Here is a 20,000-nt window from a genome sequence, read left to right on the forward strand (position 1 = left end):
CATGCAGGGATGCAAAATGAGAGGACGCCTAATTACCTCCTCAGCCGCAGCTGATCACACACAAATTTGATTGATTGAAACTTTATTAACAGATTGCAGAATGGGTACAATACAGTACGGCTCAATACACACAATTGTTAAGGGGATGCAGACCAGAGAAAGACGTTCATCTTGTTTACATCAGGGTCCCCCATTTTCAATTCATAATGAATTGTAAGTAAGGGTGCAACTAGCACCGTGCAATCCTTTCTTTGTGGATCTATAGCCCACAGTCTGTTGGTCACGTAGCCTGCAGGTTCTTGGTACACTATTATAATTATTCACACTAATAACACATGCTGTAAGTGAAATCCTGTATCCGGTTGCATCATGGCAAGTCTATATTCCTATATTCTAACACCCCAAGAAACGCAGTCTCTTATTTATTTACTGTGTGTGTTTGTTTAGAAAGCGACAGACTTCCACCAGGAGGAAGTCCAAACCGACAAAAAAGAAAAAGCTGTTATTGCAGAGGAGACGCCTATTGATTATGAATCGCTTTACAACACACAGACGGTTAACCCTTTCACTGCCACACAACAGCCGGTTAACCCTTTCACTGCCACACTACAGAAGGTTAACCCTTTACCATCAGTAGTAAAGGGTTATCCTTCTGTAGTGTGGCAGTGAAAGGGTTTTAAGGGGATGCAGACCAGGGAGGAAAGACGTTTGTCTTGTTTACATCGGGGTCCCCCATTTTCAATGAATATATAGTGATGATGAATCGCTTTGTTCGGCTGCTGTATAGGGGTGTAACGGGAGGAGGGTGACTGATGCTGCTGGGTCGCCTACTATGACACCGCGATGATGAACCCGTCCGCTAGCGGCGCCAGTACTGACGCCGTGCCCCCGCCGCCGCCGCGACAGCCTGCAGACAATAGCAGCGGTCGAAAGCAGCAGCAGCAGCAGCAGCAGCAGCAGCAGCAGCAACGCTCCTCGTCGCCGGCCGGCAGCAGAGACGGCGGATCTAAAGCGACACAGAAGGGCAACGCCTCGCCCAAGCAGCCCATCACCACGTCAAAGCAGGGAGGAGGGGGAGGAGGAGGAAGGAGCAGCCGAGGTCACTCCCCCGTCTCCACAGCCAGCAGGCAGCAGGCCGGAGCCTCTCCCAGAGCCGCTGTCCAGCCCAGTGGTGCTGAAAGTCCGACGCCGAGCAGGGCGGCGGCGGAACGAGGCGGCGGAAGTAGTCATACATCATCCGAGGACACGCGCGGCGGCGGCGGCGCTGCTGCTGCTGACGTGCCTCTGCCTTCCTCCTCCTCCTCTACCTCTACCTCCTCTTCTTCAAGAGTGGAGCAGACGCGTGTCGTCTCTGACCAGCCCTGCGCGACGTCCAAATCCCCCAAACTGAAGAGCAAAACCCCCGCGCGGGGAGGAGGAGGAGGAGGAGGAGGAGGAGGAGGAGGAGGAGGCGAGGCGGACAGCGCCGCGGCGGCGGCGGCGACGACAGCAGGCGGCAAGAAGAGCTCTAAGGGCGGCGTGGGCTGCGGGCCGGGCTTCTGGAAGGAGGGCTGTCTGCAGTCCGAGCTGATCCAGTTCCACCTGAACAAGAGCCTGGGCAAGAGAGGGAGCAGCAGCAAGATGTCCACCAGGGCAGCATCCCCGCCACCGGAGCTCTCCCCCGAGCAGCCCCCCGCGGTACCGGAGCCGGCCCTGCCCCAGCCCGGCGGCGAGCCGCTGCTGCAGGAGGAGGTGGAGAAACTGGAGGATGAGAACGATGATCTGAAGGTAAAAACGGCATGTTTTATTATTATTAATATTGATATGAATTATTCATATTATTAGGCTCTCTGTCTTCGTGTGTTCTGTATGCGTCATGGTCGCACCTGTAGTGGCCTGCATGCTGCGAGCTAATCGTTATTATTATTATGACGGCTTTTATGAGCGGAACTCATTTGATCCCTTATTGAATAAGCTCATGTCATGGACACAATTAGTAGGTGTTTTGTTCCACGCGGGGCAATTTGATAGGGTCTCTTGACTAATCCATGGATGTTTAACCCTTTCACTGCCACACTACTGCACCAAAGGGTTAACCCTTTAACTGCGACAATACATCAGGTTAACCCTTTCACTGCCAATGACAACGGGTTAACCCTTTCACAACCACACTACAGACGGTTAACCCTTTCACTACCACACTACAGAAGGTTAACCCTTTCACTACCACACTACAGACGGTTAACCCTTTCACTACCACACGACAACGGGTTAACCCTTTCACTACCACACTACAGACGGTTAACCCTTTCACTACCACACGACAACGGGTTAACCCTTTCACAACCACACTACAGAAAGTTAACCCTTTCACTACCATACTACAGAAGGTTCTGTGTCGTTATGGCTTGCTCAGCACCTGTCTGCATATATCTCGCTTCAGCGTATATACACTGAATAAAAAATTCCACCATGTACCTTTACATGCCAGCATTCATCTGACCACACCCCCATCCGCTTACCTTCATAAGCAGGGGTGGGGCCACACACTCATCTCCTTCTCAAATTTCATCCACAGGAAGTGCCTGCTATATGCCCACTTGACCTGGAGAAAAATATTTAGTCTGAGGAAAGGAAGAACAAGGAGATACGTTGACATCATATCTTTATTTTCTCTCTCACTTTTTTCGAGAAAATACGGTGATATTGTCTTTGTTACTGGAGTGTCTGGATCATTCCGACCTTCAACGGCTTTTTCGTATTAGGAGCTCTCGCCGCTGACATGCTTCCCAGCTACAGTCCTCCTTGCTGCGGTTGGATGGGGTTACCCTCCAGCAACACAGCTGGACTGTAGGACGCACCGACTGTTGTGAGAAGCGGTTGTTTCCAGGTTGGGTATGTACTGTTTTACTTGCGAGCTCTGGTTGTTGTTGATGCTGTGGGGGTTAGCTAACAATTTACGAAACGCCGACTCCAGTCTAGGGTCGTCTGCTCGGCTTAAACGGCGGTCGGAGGATCTTGGTCTGACGCCCATGATGGTTAATCTAGTGGGCCGCGACTAGATCCTGGTGATCCCAGGATTCTCGAGCGGATGCTTCTCTTTCCCGTGCAGGCCCCATCTTTCATATACAAATGAAAGTATACCCTAACGAGGAAATGTGGGCATAGGATCTTCTTTATCGGGAGTTCCATGCTCAAAGGGCCCCGCTGTATGTCTGGATCACCGTTGACAACTGTGTTCTGACTTTCTTTTTCTTTTCCCTGTTAGGGGAGGGATTCGGACAGCGGCCTGTCTGCAGTGTGGCTTGTTATGTCATTGTGTACAGTTCAGGTGATAGCTGCTTAGCTTGCGTGCTAGTTTGTGGACTACTGTGTTAGCCAGTCAGCTGTTAGCTGCGCAGCTGTTAGCTGCGGCGTTAGCTCGCTGTGTTTACCAGGCTAGTAATCGTTAGCTTGTTGCTATCAGCCGAACGGCTGTTAGCTTAATGCTACACTGTTGAACGTTTTCTGTGACTATAACATGCCTTAAACACTCTGACTACGACGTCTGACCTGGGGCTTCCCCACCCTCCTCTCAGACATGTTACATGTTGTTTACAATATATTGTGTCACTGTGTTTGTGGGGATACGATGTAACCCTTAGCTTAAATTGCTGGGGTTGTGCTAATCGCTTGAGAGTTTGGTCGCTTATCATGTGTGCTTAGCAAGGCCTGTGGCCAATACATAATCGAGGATTCTGTATTCTCTCGTTATGAAAAACGGCGTTCCTCTGTAGCAAGAGTGTACTTGCCATTTTTTGTTGTGATAAAGGGTTGTGTGTGTCTTGTGATCTACAACTGGGTTAGGTTTGGCCACAGAAGCACATGTGTAAGTCTGGTACCGGGGCTCTTAAGGGGGCCCTCTCTATTCTGTGTTTTTTCCTTAGTAAAAATCAGATAGCAGGTTAGCACATGAGCTGTGTGAAGCTGTTAGACACTTCATGTAGCTGACTATGACTGTGTAATGCTCTTTTTTGTCATTACATCGTATCATGGGTGTGGGGTCGTAAAGGGGTGAACTGGTAATCCTTTCCTTCCCTTTTTGATTGGTCAGGGGTTAAAACCTCCTGTCCTTCAAGGTTCCTGTCACGTTGCTGTTCGGCACGTTACAGGGTAAGAGGGGGGGGGGGGGAGTTTCCTGGTCCCACGCCCTGGAAGATTGGGCGTGTGCACCGCAGAAATCCCCCCGCTATAGAGTACGTCACTGTGCGCGTCTCTGTTGGTAAGACTTCCGTGAGTTGTTCAGGTCCATGTGATGGATCTGTTTCAGGGAGTTGTCAGAGCTCCTCCTCACGAAGCTCCTCCTCAGGCCTTCTGTGAGTTAGGACTCTCCTTCCCTCCTCAGAGTTCAGAGCCTCCTCCTCAGATTGTCAAGGTGGGTAGAACTTCAAAAAGGAGTTCTGCTCTATTGTGTGTGTATTCGATTCAATTCGATTATTGAGTGTGTATTGGTTCAGTGCCTCCTCCTCGGAGAGCCCTAACCCAAATATTACATAGCTCAATGTTGCAATATATTCTTTTCAATCTATACAGCTCGCGTGGGATGTCTCTCTGGGGATTTCCGTCTCCACCCTATGGCGAGGATGGTGGGATGTAAAAATGTAAAAAGAAATTACCCTCAGCTGCGTCACGTGGGATTCATGTCAGTCTGTGTTCTTTCTTTTTTGAATAAAAAGAGGAAGGAACATGAAGCACGACGGCTCCGTGTCGTTCTCCCAGGCGACTTGGAGGAACAATGTTTGGTGTCTTGTTAGACTATCCATTGATGTGTTTGGGTCTCGACGCATACATAGTGCTGGCTCGGTGTGTTTCTGTTAAAGAATCACACAGGGGCTAAGTGCGCCTTGGTTGCTTGTTAAAACAGCGTTTTTATAGGGCAACTGGGATGGAGTTTTGTCTCTTCCGAGCGCCAGTTTACTAGGTTGTCTCGATGAATTCTCGTTCATATCTGGGGGATGTTAACGGAATAGATCAGAACATAGGTAGAGGGGTCTCACGCCCTTGGGGTGGGCCACTGAGCACGGTCCAAATAGGACCATCTGGGTGGCGCCCTCTTTTTATGTTTTAGATCGACACGCATACCTACCCCCTCTTCTGGAGTGGGCATGTCGGCGTGGTTAGGACACAGGACTGGTCTGGTCGCGCTGGTCCAGGTCAGTTAACCCGTTGTCCGCCGGGGATGCAGATCTGCTGTTCTGGTACCCTGAGGGACTTGTGCTTTTTTCGGGGGGGAAAATGCCGGGTCGGTCCGGGTGTCACTGGGTTAGGCACTATGGAGACCCTTTGTTGGGTACATGTTGTACTCTGCACTATCGTAATGGCTTACGGCCATACCAACCTGTACATGCCCGATCTCGTCCGATCTCGGACGCTACGCAGGTTTGGTCCTGGTTAGTACTTGGTTGGGAGACCGCCTGGGAATACCAAGTGCGGTGTGCTTAGGGCTGGTTCTCCATTATTTTCGCTCCTCTCTCACGCGTGGCGAAGAGTCAAGTCAAGTAATTTATTTATATAGCACGTTTAAAAGCCCAAGAGCCAACCAAAGTGCTGTACAATCAGAGCTTAAAATCAATGTCCTAATATAAAATACACAAATACAAAAATATAAAAAGGCACAGCAGGACAAGACAGTACATTCAGAAGAGGGGGCTGTTGGGGTGGTCTTGGACCTCCTCTGGTAACCCTGTGCTTCCCGTGCCGCCGGGCCCGGTCCGAAGTAAAGTTTCGTTGATACCGTAGGCCTGGGTTAACCCTTTTTTGAAAACTGAAACACTTGTACTGCGGTATAGCCAGTGTATACCTGCAGGTGTGTTTTGGAGTTTTTTCTTGAGGGGTTATAGGAACAACCACCGTCTGTACAGAGAGGGTGGTTGATTCCCTGGTGTGTTGGAGCAGATTCAACTCCCGGGTTACCCGGTTGAGTGTGCCCCAGCACGTTCATGACGTCTGCCAATCATGTCAGCCTTCTCTGCCTCGACTTCCACTACCACACTACAGAAGGTTAACCTTTCACTACCACACTACAGACGGTTAACCCTTTCACTACCACACGACAATGGGTTAACCCTTTCACTACCACACTGCAGAAGGTTGACCCTTTCACTACCATACTACAGACGGTTAACCCTTTCACTACCACACTACATAAGGTTAACCCTTTCACTACCACATGACAACGGGGTAACCCTTTCACAACCACACTACAGAAGGTTAAAGGTGCTCCCATAGTCGAGCGGACCGTACACGGAGCGGACTCGCGTGGACTCAAAGTGGACTCAAAGCGGACTCAAAGCGGACTCCAAGTGTGAAGCTCCAATTTTCTAATGCGCGGACGTCCGCGCCGCTCACTTGGTGTCACATAAAAGGCTGCTCTGTGATTTGGTTGACATTGAACTGCATTTAATGTGACGCCGATCTGCATTTTACTCTGACCACTCGCTCCGTGCCAAGTGAGAGTAGGGCTTGAGATGTTTGATTGGCTTTTCTAAATGAAGTGTGTAAAACTGCCAGTTTTATTTCGAAATATTAGAGATAACATAGAACGTTATCTCCGTTTCCAATATTTTGAAATAAAACTGGTGTTTTTATTTCATGCAATGCTTGTTTGTCATTTCAGCACCACGTGCTGTCCACCTCAAGCCTATACGGTACATTGCACCTGGCTGCCTATATACCTGTTATTCAAGTGTGTAAAACTGCCCGTTTTATTATCGAAATATTGGAAACGGAGATAACATACTCTTTATTTTTACATCGGATAACGTGACAGAAATTGAACAGCGTGGGGAAAATTGTGTAAACTGGCGCGAGACATGTAGAAAATTGGTCTGCGGAGGTCCACGGAGGTCCGCTCGACTATGATGAAAGCTCAAAGAGTCCAGCGGACCTCCGCGGAGTCCAGTCCGCGTACAGTCCGCTCGACCATGGGAGGGCCTTAACCCTTTCACTACCACACTACAGACGGTTAACCCTTTCACTACCACTACAGAAGGTTAACCTTTCACTACCACACTACAGACGGTTAACCTTTCACTACCACACTACAGAAGGTTAACCTTTCACCACCACACTACAGACGGTTAGGCCTGCCACGATAACACATTTTGCTGGGCGATTAATTGCCCCCGAAAATATCGCGATAAGCGATATTATTGCGACCGGTTAGAGAATTTTTTTTTTGGAGAAATTTATTTCCCAAAACTTTTATTTTGAAGCCCACCGCTCCGTCTTTTCCGGTGTTTAAGACTTTTATTTTGAAGCCCACCGACCGGACCGGAAGTATTGTTGTGATTTTATCAGGTACTTTTTGGGTACCAGAAAAGTCACGTGAAACACTGCAGACCACTGAATAGAGACGCGTCTCTAGGATTTCATAATCATTATGTTTGCAGCAGGCACAAGTGCAATAAACAAAGGATACAGTCACTGTGTATTCTGCCTCATTTATTGATTAAACAAAACCGACATCAACACAATTTGCCACCGAGCGGAGAGTTTAGTCTCGCAAAAAGATCGCTGACTTGTTAAGGCTTGTTGTTAGGTTAGGTGCTAATGTTGTGCTAGCGTTTTAGCATGGCTATCGTACATAGCGTGATCAATATAACTCGCTATTGATTGTTTGTATGAGTAACGTTAATGCTAGTAGAATAGACACAACGTGAGGTAATCACCATCCATTTTAAACCGGTTATTACCTAATGCTAACGTTAGCAAATAGACGCGACTGGTAACGTTACAGCTTGTTAGCCTAATGCTCGTTAACGTTAGCATAGACAGCCTAGCTAACGTTAACGCTTGTAGAATAGACACAGAGGTAACGTTAGCGTTAGCAGAATAGACACAATGAGGGTCTCGTTAATGTTGTTATTGATTGATTGATTGAAAACTGTGTTTACTCTGTTTGTATGAGTAACGTTAATGCTAGTAGAATAGACACATTGTGACTGACAAGGGGCACTGGGTCCGCCTCATTAAAACAAACGCGCAAATAGCAATTAATCGCGCCCGTCAAAATCATTGCATTCATTTTAATTATCGCGGCAATTAATCGATTTATTGCTTATCGCGGCAGGCCTACAGACGGTTAACCCTTTCACTACCACAATACAGAAGGTTAACCTTTCACTACCACAATACAGAAGGTTAACCCTATCACTACCACACTACAGAAGGTTAACCTTTCACCACCACACTACATACGGTTAACCCTTTCACTACCACAATACAGAAGGTTAACCTTTCACTACCACAATACAGAAGGTTAACCCTTTCACTACCACACTACAGAAGGTTAACCTTTCACTACCACACTACAGAAGGTTAACCCTTTCACTAACACACTACAGAAGGTTAACCCTTTCACTACCACAATACAGAAGGTTAACCTTTCACTACCACACTACAGAAGGTTAACCTTTCACTACCACACTACAGAAGGTTAACCTTTCACTACCACACTACAGAAGGTTAACCCTTTCACTACCACACTACATACGGTTAACCTTTCACTACCACACTACAGAAGGTTAACCCTTTCACTACCACACTACAGAAGGTTAGTACTGAAAGGGTTAACCTTCTGTAGTGTGGTAGTGAAAGGGTTAAATGGATGTTGTCCTCTCGTCCTCGTCCTTTCTCCCCTCTTCGTTAGACGGAAATCGAGGAGATGCGCGCAGAGATGGACGAGATGCGTGACACATTCTACGAGGAGGATGCGTGTCAGCTGCAGGACATCCGGCGCGAGCTGGAGCGGGCCAACAAGAACTGCCGGATCCTCCAGTACCGGCTGAGGAAGGCCGAGCGCAAGAAGCTCCGCTTCGCTGAGACGGGGGAGGTGGACGGGGAACTGCTGCGGAGCCTGGAGCAAGACCTCAAGGTAACCGTCTGGGGGGGGGGCGGAGAGGAGAGGAGCGGAGGAGAGGAGAGGAGAGGAGAGAGGAGAGGAAAGGAGAGGAGAGGAGAGAAGGGGAGGAGAGAGGAGAGGAGAGGGAGGAGAGAGAGGAGAGGAGAGGAGAGGGAGGAGAGAGAGGAGAGGAGAGAAGAGAAGAGGAGAGAAGAGGAGAGAAGAGGAGAGAAGAGGAGAGAGGAGAGGAGAGGAGAGGAAAGGAGAGGAGAGGAGAGAAGAGGAGGAGAGAGGAGAGGAGAGGGAGGAGAGAGAGGAGAGGAGAGGAGAGGATGAGAGAGGAGAGGAGAGGGAGGAGAGAGAGGAGAGAAGAGGAGAGGAGAGAGGAGAGGAGAGGAAAGGAGAGGAGAGAAGAGGAGGAGAGAGGAGAGGAGGGGAGAGGGAGGAGAGAGAGGAGAGGAGAGGAGAGGAGAGAGTAAAATAGTGCAAAAGTGCAGTGCAATAAAATTGTAGAATAGAATAGATAAAAAATATTTCTTTTACAGTGCAATAACATAGTTCTGGATTACTGTCAAACAGTTCAAAGTCATCTTTACCTTCTCTGTTTGGTATCCACAGTTCAACCCTTTCACCATCGGTAGTGTGATAGTAAAGGGTTAACCTTCTGTAGTGTGGCAGTAAAAGGGTTCAAACTTGACAGTGAAGGCAGGCTGAACCACTTGTCGTGTGCATGTGATATATCAGTTTAAATCCATGAACATGAAAAACAAGATAAAATAAACACAGAGTTATATTATGGTTCTTGGTCTGGGGTATGGTACTTTATTGTGTCCAGAGAGCATTTATTACCATGGCTCTGAGTGGCACCAGAGAGCATTTATTACCATGGCTCTGAGTGGCACCAGAGAGCATTTATTACCTTGGCTCTGAGTGGCACCAGAGAGCATTTATTACCATGGATCTGAGTGGCAGAGAGCATTTATTACCATGGATCTGAGTGGCAGAGAGCATGTATTACCATGGATCTGAGTGGCAGAGAGCATGTATTACCATGGCTCTGAGTGGCACCAGAGAGCATTTATTACCATGGCTCTGAGTGGCAGAGAGCATGTATTACCATGGCTCTGAGTGTGTCCAGACAGCATTTATTACCATGGCTCTGAGAGGCTACAGAGAGCATTTATAACCATGGCTCTGAGTGTGTCCAGACAGACAGCATTTATTTATTACCATGGCTCTGAGCGGCTACAGAGAGCATTTATAACCATGGCTCTGAGCGGCTACAGAGAGCATTTATTACCATGGCTCTGAGGGGCTCAGCTTCCAGGGCTTTAGTCACAGATGTTTTTTGACAGAGGAAAAAAATCTATAATCATCAGGAAATGTAATTAATTTGATTCCCGGCGAACCCCCCCCCCCCCCCCCTGCTGCAGCCTGGCTGTTCAGTCTGTTCAGTGTGTTCTCACGCCCCTGGTGTTCAGTCTGTTCTCACGCCCCTGGTGTTCAGTCTGTTCTCACGCCCCCTGGTGTTCAGTCTGTTCTCACGCCCCTGGTGTTCAGTCTGTTCTCACGCCCCCTGGTGTTCAGTGTGTTCTCACGCCCCCTGGTGTTCAGTGTGTTCTCACGCCCCCTGGTGTTCAGTGTGTTCTCACGCCCCCTGGTGTTCAGTCTGTTCTCACGCCCCCTGGTGGCTGTTCAGTCTGTTCTCACGCCCCCTGGTGGCTGTTCAGTGTGTTCTCACGCCCCCTGGTGGCTGTTCAGTGTGTTCTCACGCCCCCTGTTGTTCAGTGTGTTCTCACGCCCCCTGGTGGCTGTTCAGTGTGTTCTCACGCCCCCTGGTGGCTGTTCAGTGTGTTCTCACGCCCCCTGTTGTTCAGTGTGTTCTCACGCCCCCTGGTGGCTGTTCAGTCTGTTCTCATGCCCCCTGCTGTTCAGTGTGTTCTCACGCCCCCTGGTGGCTGTTCAGTCTGTTCTCATGCCCCCTGGTGGCTGTTCAGTCTGTTCTCACGCCCCCTGGTGGCTGTTCAGTCTGTTCTCACGCCCCCTGGTGGCTGTTCAGTCTGTTCTCACGCCCCCTGGTGGCTGTTCAGTCTGTTCTCACGCCCATAATACATAATAGCCTATTTCTATCTGAGTTCTCTGAGTTTCTCTCCACTGTTTATAGGCATGAACAAATCATTATAATGGGTGATTTTAACATGCATATTGATGACCTATCGGACTCATTTGCTGCTGCGTTTTTAAACATGACAGAATATTTTAATTTTACGCAACATGTCACAGAGCCTACGCACAACAAAGGCCATATATTGGATCTGGTTTTTACTCTGGGAATAAATATTAATAATTGTTATTTAGAAGATCTGGCAATATCCGACCATAAGTGTGTGATATTTGACATTCCTCTGACGATTGAATCCATTCCTAAGCGTGTTTTGCGTAGACGCACGATCAACAACCAGACAGTGGACACATTCTCACATATATTTTTAGGGTCCGATTTGTCCAATATATTAGCACCTGCCTTGGATTGTGACACTCTGGTACAAAATTTTGTACACTTGTGCAATAACATTTTAAATGATGTTGCTCCTTTTAAAACACGGAAAGCACCCAAGGAAAACCCCACCCCATGGATCAATGAGGATATACGTGTTTTTAAAAGACTTTGTAGAAGAACTGAGAGACTATGGCATGCAACCAATTTAACTGTCCATTACCAACATTTGAAAGACATGCTTGCCAAATATAATAAAATGGTCATAGATGCTAGAGCAAACTATTTCTCCAACCTAATAAGGGATAGTAAATGCAGCCCCAGAGTCCTATTTGAAACCATAAACAGAACCATAAACAATTAAATGTATCCCAGCACGCTCTCCAAGGTGCTGAACCCTAAAATGAATCCCAGTGCGCTCTCCATGGTGCTGAACCCTAAAATGAATCCCAGCGCGCTCTCCATGGTGCTGAACCCTAAAATGAATCCCAGCGCGCTCTCCATGGTGCTGAACCATAAAATGAATCCCAGCGCGCTCTCCAAGGTGCTGAACCATAAAATGAATCCCAGCGCGCTCTCCAAGGTGCTGAACCCTAAAATGAATCCCAGCGCGCTCTCCAAGGTGCTGAACAATAAAATATATCCCAGCACGCTCTCCAAGGTGCTGAACCATAAAATGAATCCCAGCGCGCTCTCCAAGGTGCTGAACCATAAAATGTATCCCAGCGCGCTCTTCAAGGTGCTGAACAATAAAATTAATCCCAGCGCGCTCTCCAAGGTGCTGAACCATAAAATGAATCCTAGCGCGCTCTCCAAGGTGCTGAACCCTAAAATGAATCCCAGCGCGCTCTCCAAGGTGCTGAACCCTAAAATGTATCCCAGCGCGCTCTCCAAGGTGCTGAACCATAAAATGAATCCCAGCGCGCTCTCCATGGTGCTGAACCCTAAAATGTATCCCAGCGCGCTCTCCAAGGTGCTGAACCATAAAATGTATCCCAGTGCGCTCTCCAAGGTGCTGAACCATAAAATGTATCCCAGCGCGCTCTCCAAGGTGCTGAACCATAAAATGTATCCCAGCGCGCTCTCCAAGGTGCTGAACCATAAAATGTATCCCAGCGCGCTCTCCAAGGTGCTGAACCATAAAATTTATCCCAGCGCGCTCTCCAAGGTGCTGAAGCCTAAAATGTATCCCAGTGCGCTCTCCAAGGTGCTGAACCATAAAATGTATCCCAGTGCGCTCTCCAAGGTGCTGAACCATAAAATGTATCCCAGTGCGCTCTCCAAGGTGCTGAACCATAAAATGTATCCCTTTGACTGACATACCGAAAGAACATCTGTAGCTTGAATGGTATACAATTGACACATCAAAACCTTAATGAAAATCTTTATCCAGTTTTCTTTATCTGGTATATGACCAGACCAGACTCTAAAACTATCGCTTCATTAAATTGAATTGAATTCAATCAAATTTAGGACAGAACAGCAGGGACCACCCAAAATACACACACACACACTCTATCTCTTTTTCTTAATCTATTAATTAATTAATTTACTAAAAAAACACTAACCTTCTCACTGTCTTTTACTATTATGTACCTTACCACTGTGTTACTATTCCTATACTACTACCTATTATGCAAATATGTCTATATTACTACCTATCATGCTTATATGTCTACTACTACTACCTAATGCTAATATGTAGGGATGCTCGATATTATTATTATTATTTTATGGCATTAAAATGTAATATCTGAAATTATCGGAATCGGTTTTAAATATTTTTTTTAAATGTATTTATTTATTTAGTTTACATTTATTTAACCTTTATTTACCCAGGGAAGCAAGTAAGAACAAATTCTTATTTAATTTATTGTTAAAAGTATGCATAATGTTGTGTTAATTCCACGACAAGAGATATGTTAATTACATGAAATGATTCCGTTTTTTTATATCAGTATCGGAAATTAAGAGTTGGACAATATCGGTATATCGGATATCTGTAAAAAAGCCAATATCCAACATCCCTACTAATATGTCTATACTACTACCTACTATGATAATATGTCTATACTACTACCTAATATGCTAATATGTCTATACTACTACCTAATATGCTAATATGTCTATACTACTACCTAATATGCTAATATGTCTATACTAATACCTACTATGCTAATATGTCTCTACTACCTACTATGCTAATATGTCTATACTACTAGCTACTATGCTAATATGTCTATACTACTACCTACTATGCTAATATGTCTATACTACTACCTAATATGCTAATATGTCTATACTACTACCTACTATGCTAATATGTCTATACTACTACCTACTATGCTAATATGTCTATACTACTACCTAATATGCTAATATGTCTATACTACTACCTACTATACTAATATGTCTATACTACTACCTACTATGCGAATATGTCTCTACTACTACCTAATATGCTAATATGTCTATACTACTACCTACTATGCTAATATGTCTACTCTCTACTACTACCTAATATGCTAACATGTCTATACTACTACCTACTATGCTAATATCTCTATACTACTACCTACTATGCTAACATGTCTCTACTACTATGCACTCAAGACTGTAGCACTCAAGTTCAACACTATTTGACAAACAATGTCACTGACCTTTAGCTGCCAGAGTTGTACCCTTCCTGCTGACCTGTTGCACAGAACTTGTAAGTGGCTTTGGATAAAAGGGTTAGATGTTAAATGTAACCATAGATATAAATGTACCTGTTCCACCCCACGGGGTCGGTACCGACCCAAAAAATGACATCTGGTCATAAATCCATATATTTTTTAATATTGCATATAAGTTGCGATTTTCTTGTCAAACGTTTTCAAGTATTAACATCACTAACATGTCACAAAAGCATGTAGAATGTATATTATCATCAATACGTTAGTTTAGCAATAAGTTAAAAGTGCCATTAGATAGTTTTAAGTTTTCGATTTTCTGAAGTCTATTCCAAGACGGAAACGGAAATGGACATTTTGAACCATGGGAATTGTAGGCTTTTTGCCGCCATTTTGTAGAGGTCATGCATAGCTGTCGACCAGCGTTGGAATTTTTCAGAACTACACTTCCTGTCAGACACTGTGGGGGTTCAAAGTTCAGCGTTCTGAATGAATCATATCAATAACTGTTATGATTCGCGATAATAAGCCACAAAAGGTAACGTTTTTGACAAATATTGAAACGCAGTTAGTTTCTCCTCCCTATTGTTAGCATGTAGGAACAATTAGATCTGAAACTAGTTTCAAAACGGTTGCACTGTGGGGAAAATTAAAAAGTACACTAGATTACAGTAGATTTCATTATCTGTTCTTATGCATGCCTGGTGATACTAAATCCAAATTGAACTCGGGCATTTGAAAGATAATATATGTATATATATATAAATGTGCGAATTGGCTATAATAAGGTAATGTATAAGCATCATATTCTATATTCTATAATAATATTTCAAATTGCATTGGTCCGGATGGGAGAATTCAGTACTGTATCTACAGAACCTTCGGTTTAATCATCTTCCCTTTATTAATTTACTTCGTTTTTTTTTGTACACATGATCTCAAGAGGGTACTGAACGAGATCAGTGGCAGTCTTCTAAGTTTGGTCATTATTATCATGGTGTTATTCACTGTCAAAAATGCAAAGAAAAATCATAATTCATATTCTCCTTTGTTTCATCACAATTTAAGCAAGCCTAGTAATAGACACAATATTTCTGACACTGTGAATACATTCCCTGAGGTCCATAGATGTACCTAGATACCAAGAATATGCAAATAGCCCTTGTAGAAGTGGAGCAATATTCCATTTACCTAGGTATATATTTGAGGCGGATTTTCACATTGTGTGGAACAGGTGTGACACTCTCTCTCTGCTGCCCCCAGGTGGCGAAGGACGTGTCGGTGCGTCTGCACCACGAGCTGGAGAACGTGGAGGAGAAGCGGACGAGGACCGAGGAGGAGAACGAGAAGCTGAGACAGAAACTGATCCAGGTGGAGATAACCAAGCAGGCCCTGCAGAACGAACAGGACAGGAACAAGGAGGTGAGTGGGGGGGAGAGAGGGGGGGGGGGAGAGAGAGAGGGGGGGGAGAGAGATCACCAAGCAGGCCCTGCAGAACGAGCAGGACAGGAACAAGGAGTTGAGGAGAGAGAGAGAGGAGGGGGGGAGAGAGAGAGAGGGGGGGGAGATAGAGAGAGAGGGGGGGAGAGAGCAGAGAGAGAGAGGGGGGAGAGAGAGAGAGAGCAGAGAGAGGGGGGAGAGAGAGAGAGGGGGGGAGAGAGAGAGAGAGAGGGGGGGGAGAGAGAGCAGATAGAGAGGGGGGGAAGAGAGAGAGAGAGAGAGAGGGAGAGAGAGCAGAGAGAGGGGGGAGAGAGAGAGAGGGGGGGAGAGAGAGAGAGAGGGGGGGGAGAGAGAGAGTGGGGGAGAGAGAGAGAGAGAGGGGGGGGAGAGACATTTACATTTAGTCATTTAGCTGACGCTTTTATCCAAAGCGACTTACAAGTTCTGTACGACAAGTCATCAGGAAGGGCACAACTCTATCAGCTGAGTAACAATGTTCATCAAAGTGTTGAGTGCTACAGTGTAGGTTAGTTTATTAGGACAAGTGCATGACAGTAAGGTTAGTTAGGGTTAGATTTTTTTTTATTTTTATTTTTTTTTCAGATAATGGTTGAAGAAGTGCATCTTTAGTCAACGGCGAAAGATTGGACGGGTTTCGGCTGTCCTAACTGGGGTGGGTAGTTCATTCCACCATTGTGGGGCAAGGACTGAGAATAGGCGGCTTCTCTTTGATGACCCCCCCGGAGCTTGGATAGGAGTAGGTCTGAGGCGGCCAGAAGATGCAGAGCGTAGGGGTCTTGAGGGTGTGTAGTTAGAGACCATTGACCGGAGGTAGGCGGGAGCGAGAGAGAGAGAGAGAGAGAGAGAGAGAGAGAGAGAGAGAGAGAGAGAGAGAGAGAGAGAGAGAGAGAGAGAGAGAGAGAGAGAGAGAGAGAGAGAGAGAGGGTGGGGAGAGAGAGAGAGACACACACACACAGATAGACATACAGACAGTGGAAGAGAGACATTTTGTTTTGTCAGAATATGACATAATACAGTGACAAAATGTCTGCCCTAATTTCAGATCTAAATTATGCAAAAAACAGACATACAGTCTAGGTTAGCAAGAAAGAGTGTCTTAGTGTTTAGGTGTGTGTGTGTGTGCGTGTGTGTGTGTGTGTGTGCGTGCGTGTACCCAGGGCGCTACTGTATTCTCAGACCCTGATGTTCATGTTTGAGCCCCAGGCTACTGGTAAAAATAGATGCCCTATAATTGATCATTCTTGATGAGCCCATTTGGGACTGAGACAGATGCTGTGGTGGTCTGTCTCCTGGTGGTGGTTCTCCATAACATAACATAACATACCATAACATACCATAACATAACATACCATACCATTCCATAACATACCATACCATACCATACCACACCATAACATACCCTACCCTACCATTCCATACCATACCATTGTAACAAGCTTGAAATAATAAACAAACCTGTTCAGCAATAAAGAATGAGAGTACTGGAACAGTGTTAAATTCAAAGTGTTATATTAAACAAAAGGAGGATCAAACTAAATGGGGCATCCCATAGCAACATATTGTACAACAAAATCATATCAAACCAATAAGAACAGTCCTGTCAGCTTTACAGTCCATTAGCACCAACATAAATGTTCAGGCCTACCAGACCATGCAGCCCTGCATGGTAGAGCTAGTAGTGTCCAACAACACTCAAACCTTTGAGTGTCCAAAAGGTGATAAGTCCTGGGTTGATCCACATCTTCAAAAAGGAAAAGAATAAAAGTAATTCACTGGGAAGCACGACTGCAGCTGAACTGTCCTCGGTTTATGGTAGGGTGACCAAACGTCCTTTTTTGCCCGGACATGTCCTCTTTTCACGCCCTGTCCGGGGCGTCCGGGGGGGGGGGTTTATAAATTCATGGAAATGTCCGGGGTTTCATTGTTTTTCAGTTTCAGTTTCAGTTTCATGAGCATCTGAAGGCTCGGGACTGCATTTTTCGCTGAACATATAAATTACCAAATTAAAGCGATATTCGTTGCCGTTCGAATGCCATGCCTTGGTTCTCGAGTTACATGCTGATATGTCAGGCGTGCGACTTTTTACATGGTGCGCCAGATTACTCCCGGAGAAGCATGCAGCTGCAGAGCCGCAGAGCCAGCGGCGCTCTCAGGGCTGCGCGCTGACGGCCGCGCTGTGAGGGCCGCTCAGCAGCGCCACCCACCCAATGGCTGAATTGCCAATGGCTGAATTGGAGTATTGCACTGTGCGGGCACAGCTGCGAGATCCGCGAGGGGCCAGACTCACAATATCTTGAATGAATGTGTTTATTTATTTCGAACATAAATTGAAAATAAATAATAATAAAAAACAAGTAATAAACAGATTAAAAAACAAACAAGCAGGACTATAGAATGAAGTGTAAACGTATGTATTCCTACCCCCTTGATTGATTGATTGATTGAAAACTTTATTAACAGATTGCAGAATGGGTACAATACAGTACGGCTCAATACACACAATTGTTAAGGGGATGCAGACCAGAGAAAGACTTTCGTCTGGTTTACATCAGGGTGGCGATGGAGTCTGGGGTTGTGAATGCCCGTGACAAAGCATCAGGTACCATGTTCAATTTTCCCTTCTGATATACCACCTGGAAATCTAAATCCTGAAGCCGAATGGTCCATCTGATGAGCCTTGATGTGGGTTTGGGGTTGTTGAAAGCCCAAACAAGGGCAGTGTGGTTAGTAATTACTTCAAACCGTTGACCCTCGATCAAGGCCCGCCACTTCTCCACGGCCCATACAACAGCAAGACATTCTCGCTCTGCGACAGAATAGTTGATTTCAGCTGGCTTCAACAATCTTGAGGCAAAAGCAAGAACATGGTCCTGTCCGTCTCTCTGCTGGGTCAGTACGACTCCTAAGCCAATCCCACTAGCATCGGTCTGCAGTGTGAATGGCAGGCTGTAGTCTGGCTGTTGCAAGATAGGAGCTGACTGGAGTGCTGCCTTGAGGTCCTCGAATGCGCCTTGGCACTCTGGTGTCCATTGCCATTTTACATCTTTCTTTTTCAGGGCATTAAGGGCTGCAGACCGTTCTGCAAACCTAGGAATGAACCTATGGTACCAGCCCACCATTCCCAGAAAACGTGCGACCTCCGGTAGTGCCCTGGGAGTAGGAAAGGCCTGGATTGCCTCAACCTTTTGGTTGTCAGTGACAATTCTCTCACTAGTCACAATGTGTCCAAGGAACTGCAAGCGGTGTTGCATTAAGTTGCACTTCTTGAGGTTCAAGATGAGGTTTGCCTTCTGCAGGCGGAGAAAAACATCAGCCAGATCCTGAAGGTGCTGTGCTTCAGATTTTGAATAGACTATAATGTCATCTATGTAAACAAAGCACTTGACTCCCTTAAGATCGGCTAGCACCACTTCCATTAAGTGCTGAAATGTAGCAGCAGCATTCTTCAAGCCAAAAAGCATGACTCTAAATTCAAAGAGTCCGGCATGGGTCACAAAGGCAGTTTTCTGCTGACTGGCTGGATCCATCCTCACCTGCCAGGAGCCACTTTTGAGGTCTAAGGTGCTGAACACCTTTGCACCATTTAGCGATTCCAAGATTTCATGAATGTCTGGCATAGGGTAGGCGTCAAGATGGGTCTTGAAGTTGAGACCCCTATAGTCCACACAGGGGCAATCACCTCCATCCTTTTTCTTAACGATTACCATGGGCGCAGCCCAGGGAGACTTGGAAGGTTGGATAATTCCTTTTTCAAGCATGGACTTCACTTCCCTATCCACAACAGCCTTTTTCTTCGGTGAGACCCGATATGCTTTTTTTCTAACTGGCTGCTCATCTGTCGTTTGGATGGTGTGTGTCACCACCTCTGTTTGCCCAAGCTGCTCTGAACAGACCTTTGGCCACTGGAGTAGAAGGTGATGTAGGGCTTCCTTGGTGGACTGATCCACGTTAGCCTTGCTGACAAGTACTTGGAGATTGACTTCTTGCTGGGCTATAGGGGGCGCTGCTAAGTACAGCCCCACCAAGGGCTTCCTCCTTTCATCCCAGTGACCCTCCCATCCTACCTCCTCTTGAAGAAAGCGATGGAACTGGAGTTTCCCTTCATGCCTAATCCCATATGTCCCCGACTTAAAATCAAGTTGGATTCCCGTCTTAAACAGGAAGTCAAGCCCTAAAACAACTGGCAAGGCCAAGTGTTCTTTGCTCATAACATAGGCATCCATCAGCCATAAGTCCTCATGCAACTCAAAACAAAGTTTAGCCCGCCCCCAAGCAGGATGAACTTTTCCATCTGCCAGGAGGAATGATTGCTCTGGACTTGATGTCAAGAATTCCTGAGGTTTCTTTATGTGTGTCCAGAGAGGCTCTTGCAGCAGGGTGTATGTAGCTCCTGTGTCCAGCAATGCATTGCACCTCACTCCACGAACCAATATTGGAACTACAATCTTACTCTGGTGTCCTTGAATGCTGGAGTCACTAGTGGAGTCAGGCAGGAGAGTGCTCACATACC

The 20,000-nt window shown here is 46.3% G+C and overlaps 1 protein-coding gene across 1 annotated transcript in view; it reads left to right on the forward strand.

Annotated features, from left to right (window-relative positions):
• Positions 1 to 1,694: 1,694 nt before the first annotated feature.
• mtcl3 (MTCL family member 3) overlaps positions 1,695 to 20,000 on the forward strand; it is a gene marked incomplete at its 3' end in the record, with an annotated part of 41,444 nt that continues 23,138 nt past the window's right edge. Inside the window, exons 1-3 of the mRNA XM_084307640.1 lie at positions 1,695 to 1,767; positions 8,669 to 8,893; positions 15,293 to 15,451. Coding sequence (XP_084163766.1) covers positions 8,684 to 8,893; positions 15,293 to 15,451 — 369 coding nt within the window. The 5' untranslated portion in view covers positions 1,695 to 1,767; positions 8,669 to 8,683. The remainder of the gene's footprint in view (positions 1,768 to 8,668; positions 8,894 to 15,292; positions 15,452 to 20,000) is intronic.

Source organism: Notolepis coatsorum (genome assembly GCF_963971535.1).
Source record: "Notolepis coatsorum genome assembly, chromosome: 2".
Classification (NCBI taxonomy): Eukaryota; Metazoa; Chordata; class Actinopteri; order Aulopiformes; family Paralepididae; genus Notolepis; species Notolepis coatsorum.